At 41.2% G+C, this 21,795-nt stretch overlaps 1 protein-coding gene across 2 annotated transcripts; it reads left to right on the top strand.

Moving 5' to 3' along the window:
- The first annotated feature begins 6,978 nt into the window (after nt 1-6,978).
- On the top strand, nt 6,979-19,677 carry LOC306831694 (pannexin-3-like). 2 transcript variants are annotated; one of them, XM_079355908.1, is made up of 6 exons: nt 6,979-7,081; nt 8,754-8,946; nt 13,606-13,748; nt 15,720-15,934; nt 17,080-17,831; nt 19,143-19,677. In XM_079355908.1, the coding sequence occupies exons 2-6, from the start codon at nt 8,763-8,765 to the stop codon at nt 19,199-19,201; spliced, it is 1,353 nt and encodes a 450-aa protein (XP_079212034.1). In that variant the 5' UTR covers nt 6,979-7,081; nt 8,754-8,762; the 3' UTR covers nt 19,202-19,677. The 2 variants fall into 2 exon arrangements, with proteins under 2 accessions (XP_079212034.1, XP_079212033.1); XM_079355907.1 differs by lacking the exon at nt 19,143-19,677 and having other exon boundaries at nt 17,080-19,118.
- The last annotated feature ends 2,118 nt before the right edge of the window (nt 19,678-21,795 follow it).

The raw sequence follows: 21,795 nt of genomic DNA on the forward strand, positions 1-21,795 counted from the left end.
ACAGTCGAGGCCTTTGAAGGCTGTTTCATCATGAGCAAGTGGAAGTTTTTTCTTATCAATGTAACTTTTGCTATTTTGCGGAAGTGCTCATGGTGAATTAAGCCGAGTCTTTGTAATATAGCAATAAGTTGAACAGCTTTTTGTAAACATAAGGCGTATGGTCTTTATACCTGCTCTTTTGTAATATTAAATAACAAATAGTAACGTAGTTCACCTGCTGTTTGTACAGAGTCTTGAGATAACACTTATTATGAATGGGCGCTATACAAATAAAGATTGATTGATTGCTTGATTAAGTATATTGATGTAATCAGTGATTACATATTTGTCTATTCATAAGGTGATGTTTACTGTATATACCTGCTTGACAAGACTAACTGAGGTTGTTGACAAGTTGTAGATTTACAATGCTCTTATGGCTTCTTGCAGATTGAAAGGGCTAAACATGCATCCAGGGTGATATATATTTTTTACTGGCAGTAAGCTGGCAGTGTAATTCATGAGACTATTTTGAGAGGGAAAATGGAGAATTAGAAGAACAAAACCATTGGAAAATTAACAACTAGCGTTATTCCCTGAAAGACAAAGATGTATGTGATGACACTTAAACCCTCTCTGGCTCTGTCTCATTGTATTTCCAGATTACAGAGTAAATACAGTAAATATTGGTTTACTTCCCTAATTTTCCTGTCACATGTTGCGTCTCCCACCCACTGCTTATTGCAAAAGCCTGTGATTTAATGCCTGACAGAAAGCTTTCCCACCTTTAACAGAGCCTCTGCCATGAAAGAACCCAACAGAGCGCTCTACCACAGGGTTCAACCTCTGAATGTCGAGCCTGCTCCCTCAGAGTGCATGGTAATCACAGCTGTGGGTGTGCAACATTGTATTGTTTTTACATGGCTTGTTCACTGGGGTGTAATTGCATCCTTGCACAGTTTCTGCCCACTGAAAAGGTCTTTATATAATTGCATCAACTCTGTGCATCTAAAATACTTTCATCCTCCTTCAGCGGCCTCTTCTTGTAGGAGGAAAGGCTCTGGCAGGGTTTTAAATTACCCTTTATGTAAAGGGGAGACAAATGATGAAGTGATAAAGCACACATTTTTACTAAAACAGAAACAGGATGATGAATCAATGATTCTACATCACCCACAGTCTTTTTACACAGTAAAATTAGAAAACAAGGGTTCTGAAAGATCCTTAGTGTATAAAAGTCTAAAATTACCCTCCCAAGGAATTGGGCTGTTTATGTGCAAAGCTAGCGAAGCTGCATGTCATATTTGTGAGTCTGAACTATTGACTGTATACAAGAACGATGACAGCTCCCTAAAAGAGAGGTCTATATATATGAGCCTCCTCCATGTTAACAGATGTGACATGGATCAAAAATCAAAATACACAACAAATTCATTTATCAGACACATTTTCCGTCATTTTTACGTAGTTCTTATCATGCTGAACAATGTCCTGTGGTTCATTTAGCAAAGAAGTTTAGTTTAAATTAGTAAATTGATGCTATTAAAAGGAGTATTATGTCATGATTGATCTGACATGACAAATTAGGCTTCTGCGACCCAGTGTGCATACCATTAGCAGAGCAGAAGAGGAATATTTAAAAAGAAAGCTGAACACTATGGGAGACTTTGAACTATCTATAACCATGATTGTCTGCCTCAAAGTGACAAGGATCTGTTCTGCTGTGGACTCTACCCACCTGAGAGATCTATGATACTCTAATACTGCTCTAATACTGTGCCCACCACAGAGCTGGCCCTCCTCACCAGTCTGTCCAGGCGTGCTGCGTCCCTCTTCTTGCAGCTTCCTCCCCAGCACACCACTGCGTAGAAGAGGACGCTGGACACCACAGACTGGTAGAACATCTGCAGCAGCTTTTTGCAGATGTTGAAGGACCCCAGCCTTCTCAGGAAGTACAGACGACTCTGTCCCTTCCTGCAGGTAGTGTCCATGTTAGGCAACCAGTCCAGCTTGTCATCCAGCTGCAGCCCCAGATACCCGTAGGTCCTGACCACCTCCACGTCGACCCCCCGATGGAAACAGGTTCTAGATGTGGTTTGTTCCTTCGGAAGTCCACCACCATCTCCTTGGTCTTGGAGGTGTTTAGCTGCAGATGGTTGTCACTGCACCACGTCACAAAGTCCTCGATCAGGCTCCTGTACTCCTCCTCCTGTCCATCCCTGACACAACCAACTATCGCAGTGTCGTCCGAGTATTTCTGCATGTGGCAGAGCTCAGAGTTATACTGGAAGTCCGAGGTGTACAGGGTGAACAGGACGGGGGAGAGCACAGTCCCCTGTGGTGCTCCGGTGCTGCTGACCACAGTGTCAGATGTGCAGTCCTTCAGTCTGACGTACTGTGGTCTCTCTGTGAGGTAGTCCGTGATCCACCTCACCAGGTACGAGTCCACCCTCATCTCGGTCAGCTTGTCTCTCAGTAGGAGGGGACGGATGGTGTCGAAGGCGCTTGAGAAATCAAAGAACATGATTCTCATCACGCTGCTCCCTTTGTCCAGATGAGAGTAAGCCCTGTGTAGAAGATAGAGGATGGCATCGTCCACGCCCACCTTTGCCTGGTATGCAAACTGCAGGGGATCCTGTGCGTGTTGGACCTGGGGTCTGAGGTGTTGGAGCAGCAGCTGTTCGAAGGTTCTTCATAACGTGGGATGTCAGAGCGATTGGTCTGAAGTCGCCTGGCTCACTGGGGTTTTTCTTCTTGGGGACCGGGGTGAGGCACGAGGTCTTCCAGAGTACAGGAACCTTCCCAAGCCGCAGGCTCATGTTGAAGATGTGCTGAAGTGGCTCCCCCAGCTCAGCAGAGCAGGCCTTTAGCATCCTGGGACACACCTTGTCCGGGCCGGCTGCCTTCCTGGGGCGGAGTCTCTTCAGCTCCTTTCTAACCTGGTCTCTGGTGATGGTGGAGGGGAGGGGGGATGGATTGTCACTGGAGGTTGTGTCTTTCCTGGTGGAGGTGTTGGGGGGGGTTATACACTGAAAGTGTACTATAAAACTATAAAAGTAGAAGTTGGCACAGAGCCAAAACAAACAAATAACATATCACGACGGGTACGACAGGGACGGAGCTACTGGATATGCGGCCACTCACGTCGGCGCACAGGTGAGAAGTCGTGTAAGATACACGTTATCCATAGTTTGGCGTGTAGCCGTCATGATTGACTGCGGGCACGATGTTTGTAAAAATAATTAAAATTGGCCTCAGCTCCAGCTCTCAGTCTGCCTTTGGGTTGACTGAAAATTAGGTTAAGACAGCCTATCCAGCATGGCTGTTGCTGGTTGTGAGCCTCCTGAGCCCACTACAGGAGCAGATGAGTGATGTCACTTAGGCTTCATCCATTAATATATTAAGTATGGGCTTAACAATTCAAGATTATATAACATGTACATTCAGAGAATATGCAGGCCATATGTACAGGGAAAGATCAGCATATAGTAACAATGTTTTTGTACATTGACTTCCCCCACAACTGTATTTTAAATCATAAATAGAAAACAATGCTGGAGAAGTTCACAAATGTGGGAGAGAAATCGGCCATACTCAAGTCTAATGAAGAACCAAAGATCCTACAGGCATCTCAACATGGTTTCACTCTGGACTTGGTTCACAGCTGTTCAGAGGACCCAGTGACCCTGTGGTAAATATAAATATAATGATCGCAACCCTACAGCAGCTTTTAGATCAGTGTTTTAATTTATGTTGGGGTTGCTTCAACCACAGAATTAAACATGGTCCTATATAATATTCTACTGAAGGGTTAAATATGAGACAAGATTTTTCAGCCATATCTTAATTCAAAACAATATATGGACGTCAATGGTGTTTTAGATTTTTACATGTCTTATATAATAGTTGATACGTCTTTTACAGGACTGGGTTCAGGCAGGCAACAGCACAGCCAACTGAATGATCAACTATATAAAGTCACACAGCTACATAAGAATGCAAGTGCGGACCCGGGGGGGGGGGGGGGGGGGGGGTCTCAAAGTTATCCCAGAAGCATAACCACTAAATTGTAGGCAATAGATTGGAAATGGTATAGAGCCACAACAGGCTTCCAAAACTAAGTAATGCACCGAAAATGATTAACTAAACCACTGCTGCCAGGCAGCTGACTCAAAACCAAAATTGCCCAGGAGTTCAGAAACACAAAATGAAAAGGAAAAGCTGCCCGAGAGACCTTATATAGCACAAAAGGTTGGAGTCAAAATGAAGTTTTCCTGCACCCCAAGTTATATACTGGGTGAAACAAAGATATTTTTCTACGTTTTGGCCTCTCATCCACACGAAAACGCAGGCTTACAGCATCAAAAACAAAGCTTTTAAAAACCTCCAACCAAAGGGAAGATTTGCGTATTTGAAGGTTTGTGTGTGTTAATAAAATTGTCATACTTTTCAGTAAGGTGTTTGTGTGAAGAGGGCTTGCAGGAGTGAGTGCACATTCCAACATGTGTTTTGATGTGGCCCTTTAAACTGAATCACTTACCAACTCAAACATAGGTTTAGTTTAAGGCCCTGAACAGTTAATCACTCAAGAAGGTTGAGTGAGCCTTGATTCTTAATTACCTAAATTGTCTTCTCCTTAGAAAGAATTGGTTACTAGACGAGATGTCAGGTTGTGATAAGAAACAGGTAGGAAGTGTCTTCCCCTACAGATTGGACAAAGGATTCGGGAGTATGATGCATCAATGAGAGAAGCGGAACCAAACATCAGGAGGTTGGAAAGCTGCCCAATCGGAGGAAGGAAACCGCACATTCTCGAATGCATTATTTGGTTAGCTATTCTCTGTCTAATGTATAAAAGGGTTCAGGGAAAGATAGTCGGGGCTCAGACTTCGCGAACTGACCAGGTATCTGTCTGTCGTCAGGGACACGTAGTGTTGAACCCAGAGACTCTGTAATTTGTATTCTTGATTCATCAGGTTAATAAACTCTGTTAACCTGAAAGAGACGCCGCCAGTCATCCCTCTCATCCCATCAAAAGAATTCGCCGAGATTTGATTTAAATATTTAGAGCAGTCAGATTTCTATTAACAACATAGGAAAAGTTTTAAATAGTAACTTTTATCCTTCAGTTTGCATGTGGACGTCAATAACCGGGGTTTTGTGTTTCAAAACGTCACTGCCTGTGACAAAATATGTTCTTACGTCACATATGTGACCTGTGTTTACATTCGGAAACAGTATGGATGCCCTCACAATGGTTTTGGCGTGGTTTTTTTTTTTGTCCAGGTGCTTTTTTCTTGCTGGTTTTTACAAGCCCAGATGCTGCTTCATGTTCAAGAACACTGGCAAAGGGCAACGTTACAATACCCCGGTTACGTGTGGACAAGGCCTGAGACACTCAACAATCTTAGGTAGTGTTCATATATTCACATCAAAACTTGAGAAAACACACAGAGAACCTCTCACTACCTCTGAAGGCGAGATAATGAGTCACAGCACAGAGAACTAGAGACTCAGGATATATAGAAGCTCCCCACACCTGGGCTTAATCAAAGCCAATCAGTGCAACACACACCTGATTGCAATAACTTTGATTCTCCCACCACGCTCACAGAGCTGAAAGAGTTCCCTCACAGGAGCAAATGGCCTTGCAGTTTGGGCAGCGCCCTATATACAGAGACTATAATAGTCTGTCCAGGTGTGAATCTGACTTGGAATCCTTTCCTGCATGTCATGCCCTGCTCTCTCTAAATTATTCATAGTCTATCCACTGTCTTATAAACTCAAGCCTAAGCATCACAAAAATAAAATCTACAAAAAAGAGAGAAAATCAACTACCTCAAAAACTAGATTTTTTTGAGAGTCAACCCCCAGTGCTCTGGATTAAGGTCTGGTGTTTATGTGACACATCCATCACCCAAGACAACCTGACTAAGCACATTAGTGCCACAGCACATTAAAACAGCATGAATGACACTGGAGGGTACCTACAGCATCATAGTTTGAGGTGTTTGACCAAAAAACAAGCTGACATCTTCTGACCAGTTCCTGTTTTATTTACCTGTCCATTTAATCACAATGAACTGGCTTATGAAAGAGATCCCTCTAAAATGCAATTCAACTCACTGTAACACTTCACTCCACTTAATAACTGATGCAATGTTTCTTGATTTGCAGCACCTTCTACATTACGTTACAAACACTGCATGTCCAAAAATGGTTTTGTTTGTTACATTTGTACTGCATATTATGTGTGAGAAACATGGTTGACAGGTATTGAGCGGTGTCTGTACAAGTGTTTCTTTTCTGGTGCAGTAGAATACATAAATATATACAACAAGGAACAACAAGGAACAAGGAACGACTGACACAGACACATAAATGAGTACAGACCAGATGTCTTGATTGAGAATTGTCATGGAGCTGAACAGAAGGACAATGTCCACCTTGGACTTTATTTGTCCTGAACTGCAATTTCTGCGAGTTGAAGGAAAGAAGGACTGTGAGTCCTTCCTTGCTGTACAGAGTAAAAAAAATAAAATAAAAAAAAGCACAACACAGTTATTCCCCTCAAAAGGGTTCCTGTATGTCAAATCCACTCAATCACATAGCATTTTTCACACTGTTGGTTTTTCAAACACATCAAGCTGCAGAGGTCAGAAACACCATCCCTGCTGTATGCTACAGTAAGTCAGCTAGCTCCAGCTCCGAGGCTGAAGTGCAGTAAAAATAGTCCCTCAATGACAGAGGCTGAAAAAAGCCACAGGCGATGGTTCACTTGTTTGAAGTGGGCCACAGCCACCCTGCCTCTCAGCATGGACTGCCCAGAAACATACACACACACACACACACACACAGCTGGGTATAGAGGTCTGCTGCAGTCAGGACCATCTGGGCGCCTCCATGCTCCCAGATGTCCTCTCTGTAATTAGAGCCAGGCCCAGCTCGGCCCGGTTCAGCCCAGATCCAACCTCTCATTTACAAAGATCCTCCCTGAATACTTAAAGAGCTCTCCAGCACCGAACGGGCCTTTAGGGGAACATCTTTGGCTCGGCAGACATTAAAGATAATAATTCTACCTGAGAGATTTGGAAGACTTCAGGTAAGATTCATTTCATCATGTTTTTAAACTACCAGCTTGACTCATGTTATGGAAAGCATTCTTAGAGGAATTACTTCTGATTTGAAAAACCACCTGCTACTATGAACGTTATCTTATTTTACACTGAAAGGCTTTTTTTCCCCTTGAAAGTAGGCTCTTAGCTTTAACTATTTAAAACTCTTTCTCTCCTTTAAGAATAAGGATGTCAACAAGTAATGACCTGTTGAATAGATTGTAACATGTGGAAATGTAATTATACATTTCAATCAACAACCATTGCATTTTGGATCTATTATCCCTTTAATAAGAACTTTTTATTGGAATATTCTTAATTTATTTCTAATTAAACAAAGCAACCAATATTTTAAATACAGTCGCGCACAAAATAAAAAGAAGAAAAGTTTTCTTTCATTTCGATATTTCCTTCTACTTTGTTAATCCCACGAGGGGGAGCAGCATGTTGACTCCAAACACCACTTGTCAAAAAAGTCTTCAAACGGGAGCTTCTTGGTGTGCAGATCTTGTTTGCTTTTCTTTACCAATTCATGTTTTTGGATCCAGAACCCACTGAGGGATGTGCTCGTGTATTCATTTATTTATTTATTTATTTATTGTAATTTTTTATTAATCCCACGAGGGGAAATTACTTTTACCCTCTGTTATTGAGTCATTCTACACACACACGTCGGTTATTAATAGTGCAGACACCTGAAATGTAAACTGTACAGAAAAAACATAAGAAATTCTAGATTAATTGTGACGATTCTGGATTCATTGTTAGATGTCAAAACATTTGTTTATTGCATATTTTATAAGGGAAAAGTTCCACTGTTGAGAAGTTCCATGAATCATTTGAATTGTGAGAAGGGATTTTAGATATAAATACGTTAGAAAACATGCACATTGAATACTGCAGATTTCATTTCTGACAGAATTTTATGGAGCTATTATGGTGCAGCACTGTAAATGCTAAAAGATTCACAAATGCATTTCACATCATGCATTTAATATCTAAACTGAACTTCCTTTTTTAACCCTTTTCAGAATGCCTTTTCAAGCTGTGATATTTACACACCTGTGACGTTTTACCTTCAGTCTGAATGTTGCAGAGCCATAATCAGGGGGCGAAGTGATCACCCCCCCCCCCCCCCCCCCCCTCTGTATTGTCTTTGGAGGTTGTAACAGATGCGTTATGTGGGCGAGACAGTTTAACCTGAGCCAGTGGAGGAGCGCAGCGTTGTGTGCACGTCTGCCTGTGTGTTTATGTTGAACTACTACTGTGCCGTTCTTCTGCAACACTGAAATGCAATGTGAATCCACAGAGTGGGACAAGAATAGTACGGCGTCGTGGAATCAATATGATTATACAAAGATGCTATAATGGCTGAGCTTAGTTATGGTGAAACGCATGCGGGGGAAAAAAAGCAGTCTGAAAGGGGATATTGAAAAGTGAAGGGTTTTTGTTCTCAGTGGAGTTCATTTAGAGTCATATCTGCTTCGATATATAACACACACAGAAGAATGACAGATATGATAAGATAGCAAAGCCAAGAGGTGACATGTGGCACAGGTCATGACTCTGATTTGTTCTTACAGCACTCAGATCAGACAATATCTTCCTTGCCAGCTTGAATGTGTCAAAAACTAAACCATATTTCTTATCTCTGTGTAGGAGGTAAAAATGTCCATTGCCCAGGTTGCAGCCAAGGCCTTGCTATCTGATTCCCTGCTGCAGGACGGCGCGGTGATAAACCGGATCCAGCACCTGGAGCTGGAGCTTCCCTTGGACAAGGTTATCAAGTTTGTGTCTGTTGGCCTGCCGCTGATGCTCGTGTGTATGGCCTTCGCCCGAGAGATCTCCCTGGGTGAGCAAAAAGTCTGTCTCTTCTCGAAATGTTTGAGGGCGTTTGTTTTCTGTTCCAGTTGGTTCTGCCCTTAATTACACCCTGTATTCATGAGTGCTTATTTTTTATTCCGTGTTTGTGTTTCAGCTTCTATACTATGTCCTCTGTAAAGTATGAATGCTTTGTTTGTCCTTGACTTGTTTATTATTCACCTGCTAAACAGCACTTAGCTGAACTTGTGATAAGGAATATCATACATACTAATACGAAGACACTTATTATTCCTCTGGCCTCTGTTTTTAATCCAGAGGGTCCACACGAAAATACACTTTTCATGTTCTGACGAAGTGACCCAATTCTGAGCTGCAGTTAAAAGTCCTGAACCGTGACAAGTGAGCGTATCCGAGCTCCTCTCCAGCAGGCTCTTATCTTTGCACTCAGATGCATACTACTTAAAGCAGCTACATATTAAGAGTGATAACAACCAGAGCTGTGATCACGCAACACTTCTTGGAGGAAAATGAGGGTGCTGGGGGAGAAGCAGGAGAGAATATTTAAACATGTAGTCATAAAAGGAACACATAAACAACAGATTCCATTTAGACACACTCAAAGAATAGATATGAGTAGTGATCGTGATATGACAACACAAAATTACTGAAAACATAATTCCTTTCAGCTCCATTTATAGATGTACTGACTGCTCTTTGGTTTCATTCATAGCTTCATTCCTGTGGAGGATGTGCTCTCAAAGGAGTTCAGACTTTAAGAGCTATTTAAAGGAGACAGGGGTCTGAATCAACTCTTATTTAAACTCTTAAGAGGTTGTTGCTCGGGGTTCCACTTTCTGAAAGTTCGGGAAATTTGAGTGTTGGACATGCAAGCCCAACACACTAGCAGAAGATGGCTGCTCACGAGTCTGGTTCAGCTCAAGGTATCTGTCTGCTGAATGACATCTATGCCGTTCTATGTTTACATTATTTCAACAAAAAGTGGATGGATTGTATTTCTGTCTAAAACTGGACTTTTAAAAGGCATATAAACATGTTGGTCTGAATTTCTTACAGTCAGACGAACACATCAAGACAATACAGGATCAATTAACTCTTGCATACACTTTAGTAAAACCTAAACTGGCCAAGACGTTCTGCACTTCATACTCCCTGCTTGTATTTTGGGAAAATGAAAGAAGTCCAATTAAATGTTCTAAGACAGCTATAACTGTACATCGACTTCCTGGGATTAGAAGTCCTGTATACTTTTAGAACAATGTGGCTTCCTTCTCAGAATGTTTCAGACTGCATGGAAAAAGAAAACGTTGTGTTTTTTCATGTGAAACATGGCCACAACCAGTTGGATGTGGTCATTCAGCACAAAAAGCACAGCTGACGATCCAAAGAAAACGTGGCACGTCTGCAGTGTTCAGTGGAGTCCATTACAGAGGAGGCTGACTCCCTCGACTTTGAACTAAACGTTGTCTCCTCAGGGCCGGTCTGCAATCAGCCTGCTGCTCCTGATGCTAATTGCCACGGGGGATGATTGAGAGTAGCGTTCACTAACGCCGGCACGCTCTAATTACAAGGCTAAGTTCTTCGGTGGCAGCTCCCCTCGATTTGAGTCAAATGAGAGGATGTGTTGATTAACAAGAGGGGGGGCTGCAGAACATGATGTGGTGTCGGGGGAGCACGACTCAGTTAATGGATCTTGGCTGCCTATCTGCCAGGTTGTCGGTTTCTGAATGCTGGCTGATTGCTCTGCTGTCTACAGTCTGGTTTACTTGCACCTGGACTCTCAGCCAAGAATTATACTACAAAACACACATATAAGGGATGATGTGCCAGTGTTAGCTGGGATGTGGGAGTAGGAGATATGAGCAGAGAGATTTTAAGCTCCTCTCACTTTGCCAAAATGGCTCACAGGAGCTCTGAGCTGAGGGGGAGAATATGTTACAAGATGTGACGAGAAGTTCTGTGCTGTTGTTTCTTATTTAGATTGACTTGTCATCATGTGCACCCACACAGGTAGTCTACTGTGGGAAAATTAGGTTATGAACATAGTACTGTGTCAGTTTACATTACAACCACAACACTCACCAATCCAATTCAAAGTTCCTATTTATGGTGTTCAGGTTGATTTAAGATCAAGCTGAAAGCATCATGTACTTTAAACTAAGTTGGTTATCCACAAATTAAGATTACTGCTGCTGTTAAATATTCATATGTTTGCACTTTTGGCAGCAGCAGAATTCATGTCTTTAACTGTTGTAAAAGTGATGGAGAATATGATAAATGATTTTATTATAGTAAAGTGTATACTTTTCTCATTATATGGTGCCTAGAATAATAAGGTGTTCTACTCGCAATATTTGCTCATTATCAGCCTCATGATGTTGGCCTCAAAAATGGTTTTATTAGATGCATGATTGTGCAACGTTTGAGTTTTGAGCCAGGCGTAGGAAGTGAAAAGAAGTTCATTTAAAGTTAATTTGCATTTTCACGATAAAATCAAAATGACAAATACGCTTCTACGTGGTCAGTATGTGTGCCATGTTGGACACCTTTTTCTTGTTTTTTCTCAGAATAGTGTGGGAAATTTACGAAAAACGTTGAGAAACCAATTCAGTTTAGTGACAATCTGGAATTATGAAGCAAGATGAGTCACCAGACACATGTATTTTAAATTACACAGGGACTTTAAATACTTTCTTCTGATTGGCCAGTTCCTCATCACAACAATATCTATCCCTCAATAGATGACATATATACAATAGTTTTTTAAGAATAACAAATCGTTACAGAAACGAGTGGACGGTTTCGATGGATGCAACTCTGAATCAGTTGCTGCTCTGGTTCATGCAGTCCTGTTCACCTTGTCTCACTTCACTATCAAATGATCAGTTTAAAGTGAGCACTGACAGCTAGCTTAGCTTATTTTAAGAAAGCTAGAAAGTTAACTGTTGCTATGGAAGCAGCTCTAACTGTAGATTCTGATGGACTTGCTTGACAGACATAATACGCTAAATCATTTTAAATCAATAAATAAATGAAATAATTTCCATTGTGATATTATCTGTTAAATTATCGATAAGTAGCTATGGAATAAGCCTACAGTATAAACCCTTCAGGGTTCCATTACCCTAGAACTGCTAGCTATACATTCCAATAACCCTTACCTGACACACCAACAACTAGCTAACTGGGGTGTAACCTGTTTATTTAACCTGATGTATCACACCCGTTGCGCCGACATGTTGGGCTTCAAAGTAGTCTTTACTGATCGGGCTACAAAACCCAACACGAACTTTAACCAAAAACAAAAAAGAAAAGGAAACAAAAATGCTTCTCTGTTTTTCTTCTCATGAATGATCCTCTATTGAAAACAACATATTGACCCCAAGTAATTGTAATGTTGGAAAATAGGTTAGAAAAGTATCCTCGCAAACTACTTGCACTTTGTCATTTTTAGTCTCATAGGCCTATCAAATAAAACATTTTGGACATATCAATTATCTACTAGGTAGGTAATATTTGGTATGCTAATGAAAGTATTTCACTTTCAGCAGAAGTCACATTTTACATCTCATCCATGACTTCCGGTTATGGCGAGCTAGGTGGACGGGGTTATTTATGCTCTGTTGCTAATCCTTAATTAAATATTACCTACTCAATCCTGAACAAAAAACAACTTCAACAAAGAGGCGTAAAGTGTTAAATATGCCAAGCAAAGGAGTCGAAGTTAAACCTAAAACATATTGAATTGTTCACTAATGGAAAGGACGTCTGACCACAAAGACGGATTTGTAGCATGTCAAGCAGAAGAAGAGAACTTGGATGAAGCTGAAAATGTGGAAAATCCATATAAAACGCGAATCAACATAGAAAATACATGTTGAGTTGAGTGACATGGGGGGCTGGTGTTTCAGTGTGCAGTCTAAAAATAAAAGCACAAACCTCTTGTATTCATATGCAAGGTCACTTTTAAAATAAACGTAATCCACGGGGACCTCTGCTGCCATAATTATAGTCCAAGTGTCACTATTAGTATGTATAAATGGCTGATAATAGCACACACACACCCACACACACACACACACACACACACACACACACACACACCTACATACACACACACACACACACCCACACACACACATACACAGACACAAACATGGTTGCGGCATAATTTGGACCTTGTAATGGTTGCTTGTATACTCCCATTTTGGCTGTAAATTAGAAGCAGCATATTACTACTTACAGAAAGCTGGGCAGATGTGAGCATGCTTGTAAAAAATAGACGCTCCATGTTTCCCGAGGCACACCCTGACTCTGTTCCCTCTAAAGCTCTCTGTTTAAGGGTGGAGCACCTTTGGGAAATGACAGATGGGTGCAGGGCAGGGATTTAAGTGGTTGGACTTGATGTGGGTGTATTAAGGTAAGCTAAGTATAAGGTGGAGGAGCCCAATTTTGGCATAGCAAAGGTTTTTTAATGCCATGTTGCCATTTGGGAACATGTGGTTTTCTCAGTAGATTTCTGTTCCACCAAGTGCACAGAGAACATTTATCTTGGAGTAGATATAAATGTGTGAGTGTGTGAGAGATTACTGAGGATAAAAATATGCTGCAAAAAGTAATTCCACGCATTAGCAGATAGCATTAAGATCAACATTTGTTTATCCTGCAGGGCCTCAGATCAGCTGTTTCCCCCCGAGCAATTTCACCATCAAGCAGGCCAGCTATGTGGACACATACTGCTGGGACTCTCTCATGCATCATGAGTTTGACAGCAATGGCAACTTTGAGGAGCGCTCACTCTGGGTACACAAGGTAAGATGAGAAATTCTAATTAAGCTTGCTTGTCTTGTTTTTCCCATTAAGATTGTCTGACAGTGATAAAGAGACCCTCTGTGCTCATTTTACATCTCTAAATGTTCACCCTGGGACTCCACTAAAGCAGCTCTACATAACTTACAGCTCAGAAAAAAAACATTATGAAACTATTAATGGTCTCTCAGTTCAGCCTCTGTCTGAAACAAGATTTTACATCAAGCACATCCCTTCCACATTGTCTGTTGTGGCAGCCGAGTGCAATAATCATTTATGGGTGGCAAACCAGAATGCATGTTGTTCAAATGTTTATTTTCTTCATGCTCCCTTTGTACATTTTTTTTTCATTATTCTCTGAATTTGACATTTAAAAAAAATGTGTATTATTATAGCCTATTGGTAATTACTTTCTTAAGTTTTGTTTTATTTAAAGGCAGGGTTGGTAATTTTCGAAAACTAGCATAATTTTGAAAGTAGCATCCTCTCCGTTCTCAGTATTAACTTACCCACTCCCCTCTGTGCTATCTAAAAAGCCTCGCCCCTTACTTACATGCACCATCGGTCCAGAAGCAGATTGTTTGGTTTATAAAAAATGAACTGTCCATCTGACATTGGTCAAAGTTTTTGCAGGTTTACAGCTGCTACAGATTTTCTTTGTTCTTTTTTCAGAGCACATGAGATCTTAATTACTGTGAGGACATAAAGACAACTATAACCAAAAACTTAAAAAGTGTATCCGTAGGAAATTACCTACCCTGCCTTTAAGTACTTTTTTTTCTTTCGCACCAATACAACAAGACACATTCCTTGTATGTGTAAATGTACTTGGCAATAAAAAAACTATTCTGATTATGTTCAAATTTTGAGAAGCATAGAGTTATTCCTAAATATGTCATCATGAGCTGAAAATAAAGTAAAATGATGAATAGACTTGAGCTGGTGTATTGCTTTTCTAGTCTTCTGACTACTCAAAGCGCAGCACCTGACCAATCAGCTGCTGGGGGTTGTTTGGGCAGGCCATCCTCATCAACAGTCCCAAGGAACCTAAGGAGCTCCCAGAAAAAGGAGAGGTTAGAATATAAAGATAGTGACAAGCAGTAATAAGATATGAAAGCTGGGAGAAAAAGAGGGAGAGAGAGATAAGAGATCCTGGTGCCAGTTCCCCCGGTAGTCTAGGCCAATAGCAGCATAACTATGAGCTGGTCCTAAGCCAGCCCCAACTATAAGATTTATCAAAAAGAAAAGTTTTAAGTCTATTCTTAAAAGTACCTAGTGTGTCTGCCTCCCAGGACCAGTCACACTCATTTACACTCTGATGGCAGAGGTTGCTCTGTAGAGTGTCTATCATCAGAAAGTAATCGGGAGTAACTTAGGTAATTGTCGAGAACAACCGGCTTTGCCAACTGAGCCACAGCCACCCTATAAAGATCATTTTTTGTTCTTTATGCATGATGGTAACTTCTGAAATCCATCCGGTCATTATTAACGTTCCCATGGTAACACAGTGTGTTTTACAGCAGGCCTGACAGGGCTGACCAGTAGCCTTTACAGTATACTGTATCTAAACTAATTTTTCATAGTGGCACCAACTACTCCAAGTGAGAGCACAACTCACCACTCCAAGTGAGTCTTCATTTAAGTTCAGTTAAAAGTGCTAACACTTATTTTTCCCCTGCTGTGACTGGCAAACCTTCAGTTAAAAATATTACAGTAAACCATTTATAGAAAGCACTGCGGGCATTTTGTGCTTGATCCAGAAAAGTTCTGGCATACAAATTTAAGACCCACACACAGAGTGCACAAGTGCTTCTAAACTTGTAGCTGTTAATTTATAAAGCTCTGTTTTGAAGTCATTGTTAATGTGACTCATCTACTTCTACCCTCTCTGATCTTTTCTTTTTCTCTGTCTTTTCCTTTCTATCTGCTTTTTCTGTTTCTCTTTCCTCGCCTTCTCTCTCATTGTCTTTCCAGATGTTCCCCTACTCTCTTCTGGCCATGGCCGTGTTGATGTACCTTCCAGCTCTGATCTGGCGCCAGCTCGTAATGCCCACGCTGGGCTCAGACCTGCTATTCATCATTGATGAACTGGACAAGTCGTACAACCGCTCTGTCCGGCTGGCTCAGAGCATTCTGGATATGAGGCAGACCACCAAGAACCCGCTCACATTTCAGGCTGAGCTACAAAGGTAAGAGACCAGGGACTGTTGGCTAGGAGGAAGAATATTCAGTGCTCCGGTTGTCGTTGTATTTAGGGCCTGTGTCCACAAACAGTTTAAGGTTGTTTGCATAGGCAGCGCCCACGACTTTTGTTTCAGAGAGCTTATTGTTGCTCAATTATAAAAGTTAACTTTCACTTCCCTTGTGTCCTTGACGTCTGTTTTGAAAACCTTAATTTTTGCTTTTATTTCAGGACATATCACAAAGATATCATGAAAATGCTGTAAAGGAATTGTGTCCCGGCAGCAGTTGGAAATTGTACCCTTGTAAAGACAAGTTAAATTAGTTTATTATCCTCGGTTGAAGTGTGGTCCGTCACCTTTTTGCAGCTTAATGCCTGGCCTTTGATTTATCTGTCTGCATGCTGTTAATTTCAGTAATGTCTTTAGATTATGGTGTCATAACCCGGCTTGTTGGTAATGGCAAAATACAGGAAGAGTTTGAAGTTTACCAAACAAAACAAGTTAAATTTATTACTAACAAGAGTTAAGAGCTGAACGTGAGGTTGTGAGTTGTCGACAAGTGCACTCACATAAAGAACTAAAGAAACAAAAGGCATCAGTCAGAGTGAATGAGGGAAGCCAGTAGATTGTTGTACATAAGGGTGCACCAGGCTCAGGTGCAGCTGATCCTGCAGATTAGCCTCCAACCACAACACACCCCATGCAACACACACAGCCAAACAACAACAGCAGCAGGCCAAAGACTACCAGTGGCCTGGTTGTCAATCTGGAAAAAAAAAATATCTGGAGCCTTTATGCCTTTTGCAACTAATAGATTAAAGCTATGGTAGATATTATATTCTCCATCTACCTGGTAAATTAAAGGCAAAGTATTAAACTATCAAATGTGTTTCAGAAGAGCCACTGATAACTGGGACACTGTGGTTTGGGAAATGTTCAACTGGTATTCCTTCTCTCAGTCTTTACCCTTAATATACACTTGCACATGGCTCTTAGCATGTGTATAAGAGGGCTGGCTGTGTGGTTGGCAGTTCCTTGCAGTCAAAAGTAGAACCTGTGGTTTGGGAGGGAGGGTCCCAGATGTGAATGTTTAGCTGTATGAATATAAAGAAAAACATGGTTCTGACGTTCTTCTTCTTGTCAATGTGCAGGGCCAAGAGGAAGAGATACTTTGAGTACCCTCTACTGGAGAGATACATGCATTGCAAACAGAAGTCCTACTTCCTTGTTAGCATGCTTTTCTTGCGGGGCTTCCTCCTCCTGACCTTCATGACTGCTGCCTGTCTCTACCTGGCCTACTTCCACCTTTCCGCCTTCTTGCAGGATGAGTTCAGCTGCTTCGTCCGCACGGGCATGCTGCGAGATCAGAACTGGGTTCCTGAGCTGGTTCAGTGTAAAATGATTGGCCAGTTGGTGTTTCAGGTGATAAGTGTGGCTAACGGTGCCATCTACGTCCTGTTGGCTCCAATCGTCCTCTTCAGCCTGCTTCGGCTCTTCGTTTGGGACACAACGTTTATCTCGGTGTACGAGGTCCTCCCAGCCCTGGATCTGATAAACCAGGGTAGGCTCGGCTGCCCGCTGAATGACCTCAATGTCCTCCTTCTATTCCTGCGTGCCAATGTGGCCCACCTGAAGTCTTACGGGAACGTGAGGGCATTTTGCTCGCTGGCGCCACCACAGGTTGGCAACGCTACTGCAGGGCAAGGCCTGAGCGCGATGCTCACTCAAGAACAGCTGGAGGAGCGCGAAGAGGCTGCGAAGGAGCTATCGGAGGAGGTGGAGGAGGCCAAAGAGGAAGGGAAGCTCAGCCTGGTGGACATCATGACTATTCTGGGAGCAGCTCAGGGCAGAGTGGTGAACTGCAGCGAGATGAGGCCTCTCATTGAGGAGAATATGAGTCTGGGTACCGTAACACTTATCTACTCACTCAAACGCATTCTGCTGCTAGCTATCTTTGTCTATATCATTTGGGATGTACAGAAAATTATCAAGTGACCTTCACACTACAGATACACAAATGAATATGAATATCAAGTGCTTTTAAGTGCAAGGCTTCATAACACTAATTAATGAACTGATGCTGAATACATATGGAGGTTATATCTGAGTAAGCTGAGGAAAGAATTGAGAAATCATTGCTGAAAATTGTTTGGTGTTTTTGTTTTATTCCTGCTTAAAATGAGATTGAATAATACATACAGTATATCTATTGCCCTTCAACTTGGTGATCTCGAATGTATAATACTATATAATGGCAAACAAATGAAAGGATATGAAAAGAAAAGCACAATCCCTGTGTGTTAATGGGTATAAATAAAAAGCCCTCATGACCATGAATTCTGCATGAATGGATGGACAGGGCTGAACAGGTTAACACAACGCCATTTAAAGTGTAGCACGGACAGTCACAGCCTTTAAATCCCAGAGGGCACCATACTGTTATGTAGTACGTTTTATAAAACAGCTGTGAAAGTTGTTTTCACTCAACCTGAATTACATATCCGCTGTGATGACACAGTAATTGAAGAAAGTGTGGAAGAGAACATTCTGGCCAACATGAGTAAACGAGGGTGATGAGGATAGACGTACATGACAGTATCACCATCGATCTTCTCTCCAGTATGAATAAAAGTTGACTCATTGATCAAGCAGCTTCATTATGTGCATGAAGATCACACAGGTCGCAGTCAGTCGCAGAACAGTTGCACAACAGCAGCATGATGCAAATGTCATCACCCTTGCCCGATCGCTGTCAGATTTTTCCTTAATACGTGCTGCTGAGTTCACACACTCAACTTAATTGCACGCGGAAAATTTACAAAGGGAAAAAAAATCAGTCCAAAAATGTCAGGAATTGTCATTTTTGTGTACGAATGAAAACAGCCTTAGTGAAGGCTGTGGGGTAAAAGAGATGTCCTTGACCACTTATCCTGCTCTGATGATTTAAGAAACAGCATCGCCTGCTCAAGCCCCAGAACACAACCCTTTCAATGAGTCTTACAATAAAAAGGCTGTTAAACACAACTTTCCCCGTCTTAAATTGATTGAAGTTGCTTCTTGTAGATGTCGCCTATTGATATTTCTTCCCTTCTTTGTGAAGCCATACTGAAATGCCTATTTATCTTAACTTCACTTTCTCAAAGTACTGGCTGATGTAGAAGAGATAGATCTGTGGTACTTCAGAGCCCTAACTGCCCTCTCTGTCTCTTCACAGAGCCAAACCACCAGGGGTACCATGAGTTGAAGGAGACCGCACCATTTAGTCATTACTAGGCCTCCTACGGACTGAATCAATGTGAGAACTGTGTGGGGGGTCTTAAAGTATCTGTAAGAATGCTTCACTCACAAAGACTGGGGACAGGACAGCAATCAGGGTTTATATGTTCTTTTTTTTTTTTTTTATGCAGACTGAACACAAAATCACCTCTTTGAGAATAAATTGCGAAAGCGTTTTGACTTGAAATGTCCATGTGCGTTATGATCGCTCAGTTTTCAGCATTTGTACATCTGTAGCTGCTGCATCCTTTGTTGTCTCTTTGGAAGTGTTTTACTTAGTGGAAAACGTGTGAAGTGAAAGTGGCTATTGTATTTGAGGTGTAAGAACACAAAAAGAAAGTAAACGCCAATGATCAAGAGACAGGAAAACATCCTTTGGAGTCGATGATGAACTTGAAAAACTTATATATTGTATTGAACTGTTTTTTTTCTTCACTTCATTTTTTTGTATCTTTCTGGTGTTATTCACTTTATCAGCAAACAAAACATGTTTTCATAAAGTATTTTGCATTGTTTGTTATTCAAAGTAAATTTTTACAAAGCTGCGGTTTCCCTCGTCAATATCTTCAATGATCACTTTTTCTTTTGTGAAGCAAGCTCAGTGTCCATTGCAGATGGAATAGTCAGTATGTGTCTTTTCCTTTTTTCTCACAATCACTCTTAAACTCCTCTTGTCCTTTATGAACTCTTCTCCCAACCTGCCCATAGACATGAGGTTTGAGGTGCTCTTTGCATAGGGAGGGAAGCAGTATAAGAAAAAAAAGAAAGAAGAAAAACTCCATGGCATTGTCTTTAAACAATTAAAATGCTTTTATTGTCCCTTCATGATGATCTGGACCTTCATAAAATAAATAAATAAAAATTGTGTTTCGGCATCAAGCCTTCAACAGGAAGTCAAGACCTTCATTTCAGTTTGTACATCAAGTTCCCATTTACAGAGTAATATACTGTATAATATACTGTATATGTTTTTTTTCTTTTTTGCAAACACTCTTAAACCCCATAAACCTTTGTCATCCCCTCATGGTCCGATCCCGACTCACACACTAAGTATTACAGAATAAGCAGAGTGATTTTCCACTCACGATAAATGACATAGCATCCAAAATAAAAAGATAAAGACGTGAAGTAAAACATATGAACCAATATCAATCATAACAGAAAATACCTCAAATTGTTAAAGTTACAAGAAATCACTCAAGGTTACTTATATCAATGTGCTTTCACCACATTGGAAGTCACATCCTTTAGAAACATTCAGTGCCTTACAGACCAAACCGTCTACTTACAGACGGCAGAGAGCCACCCGACTTTTTCGAGCTGGTTTATTTTTGTTTCATGTAATTTCAGAGCTGAAGAGACAAAAACGCAGATCAGCCAGGTTTGTTTTGAAAAGGTAGATAATGACATAGATACTGTTGCAATTTTATCCCACAGAAAAGACAAATAACGTCATGTACCTTTCATGACATTCACAGCGTGGATTCAAAAACTTACAAACAGCTGTAGTCAAGAAATATAGAAAACTATAGTTGAAAGCAAAATGAAATAAAGCTGTTAGTACTTTATCAAAGAGCGTTTTTGTTTAGGTCGTAGAAGTAAGAAGACAGTAGAGTAAAACTGAGCTTCACACTTGTAACAACATAATCTTTGGTCTTCTTCAGTTCCAGGATGTGGCAGCAAGCAAGTAGCCTCAGACCTCCCAGCAACTTGTTCTGACTCCTGCAGGGTGAGCCCAAGACGTTCTCAGGCTAGAAGGGATTATGTAACCACTCCAGCAAACTCTGGACCTCCCTCTGGAGGTCTCTCCCCAGTTAGACAAAGACCTCCAGAAGAAGGCAATGAGGCATCTTGATCAAATGCCCAAATCACTTCAGTTAACTTCCTTCGACATTAAGAAGCAGCGACTCCCCCTTGAGCTCCAAACTCCTCACCACTGCTTAGTATCCACGATCTCATTCTTCTCGGTCACTACTTACTGCTCATAACTATAGGTGAGGTTTAGAAGGTAAGTCAAGTTGTAAATCGAAAGCTTTGCCCTCTGGCACAGCTTACTATCACAGCTCTGTACAGTGGACACGATACTGCTGACGCTGCACCAATCTGCCTGTCAATGACCCTGATTTAGAAAAATATTTTGAAAATAAATACTTTAAGTTTGCATTTGGCACCCCCTGTGGACAAATCTTTGCCTCTTACCTCTTTTCTCATTTTGTCCTGTACAAGACAAAGACACAGCTTACTGTAAGTTGCTTTGTCTGAAACCTCCATGCAGCAGAGTTGATGGTTTGCTTTATTTTTTTTTTTTTACCATTCTCATGATGAGCTCAAAACTCCTCACAGCAGTGATAGTGGATAAAAGAACACCTAAAAGTCAATTTATTTTATAAATTTCAAACATTAAACACATTCAAAGCAAAGTCATTTTCTCACCATTTTGGCAGCTTCAATCCTCCATAAACCGGATGACACTGCAAACAATCAATGGGTGGTTGAGATCAAACATCCACCTCTAACTGTGTTAATGGTGCAGAAAGTTCCACTGTTACATGATGCAAGCTTGGAAAAAAAAAGAAGCATATAGCATACTG

Source organism: Symphodus melops (genome assembly GCF_947650265.1).
Source record: "Symphodus melops genome assembly, chromosome: 11".
NCBI classification, from domain to species: Eukaryota; Metazoa; Chordata; class Actinopteri; order Labriformes; family Labridae; genus Symphodus; species Symphodus melops.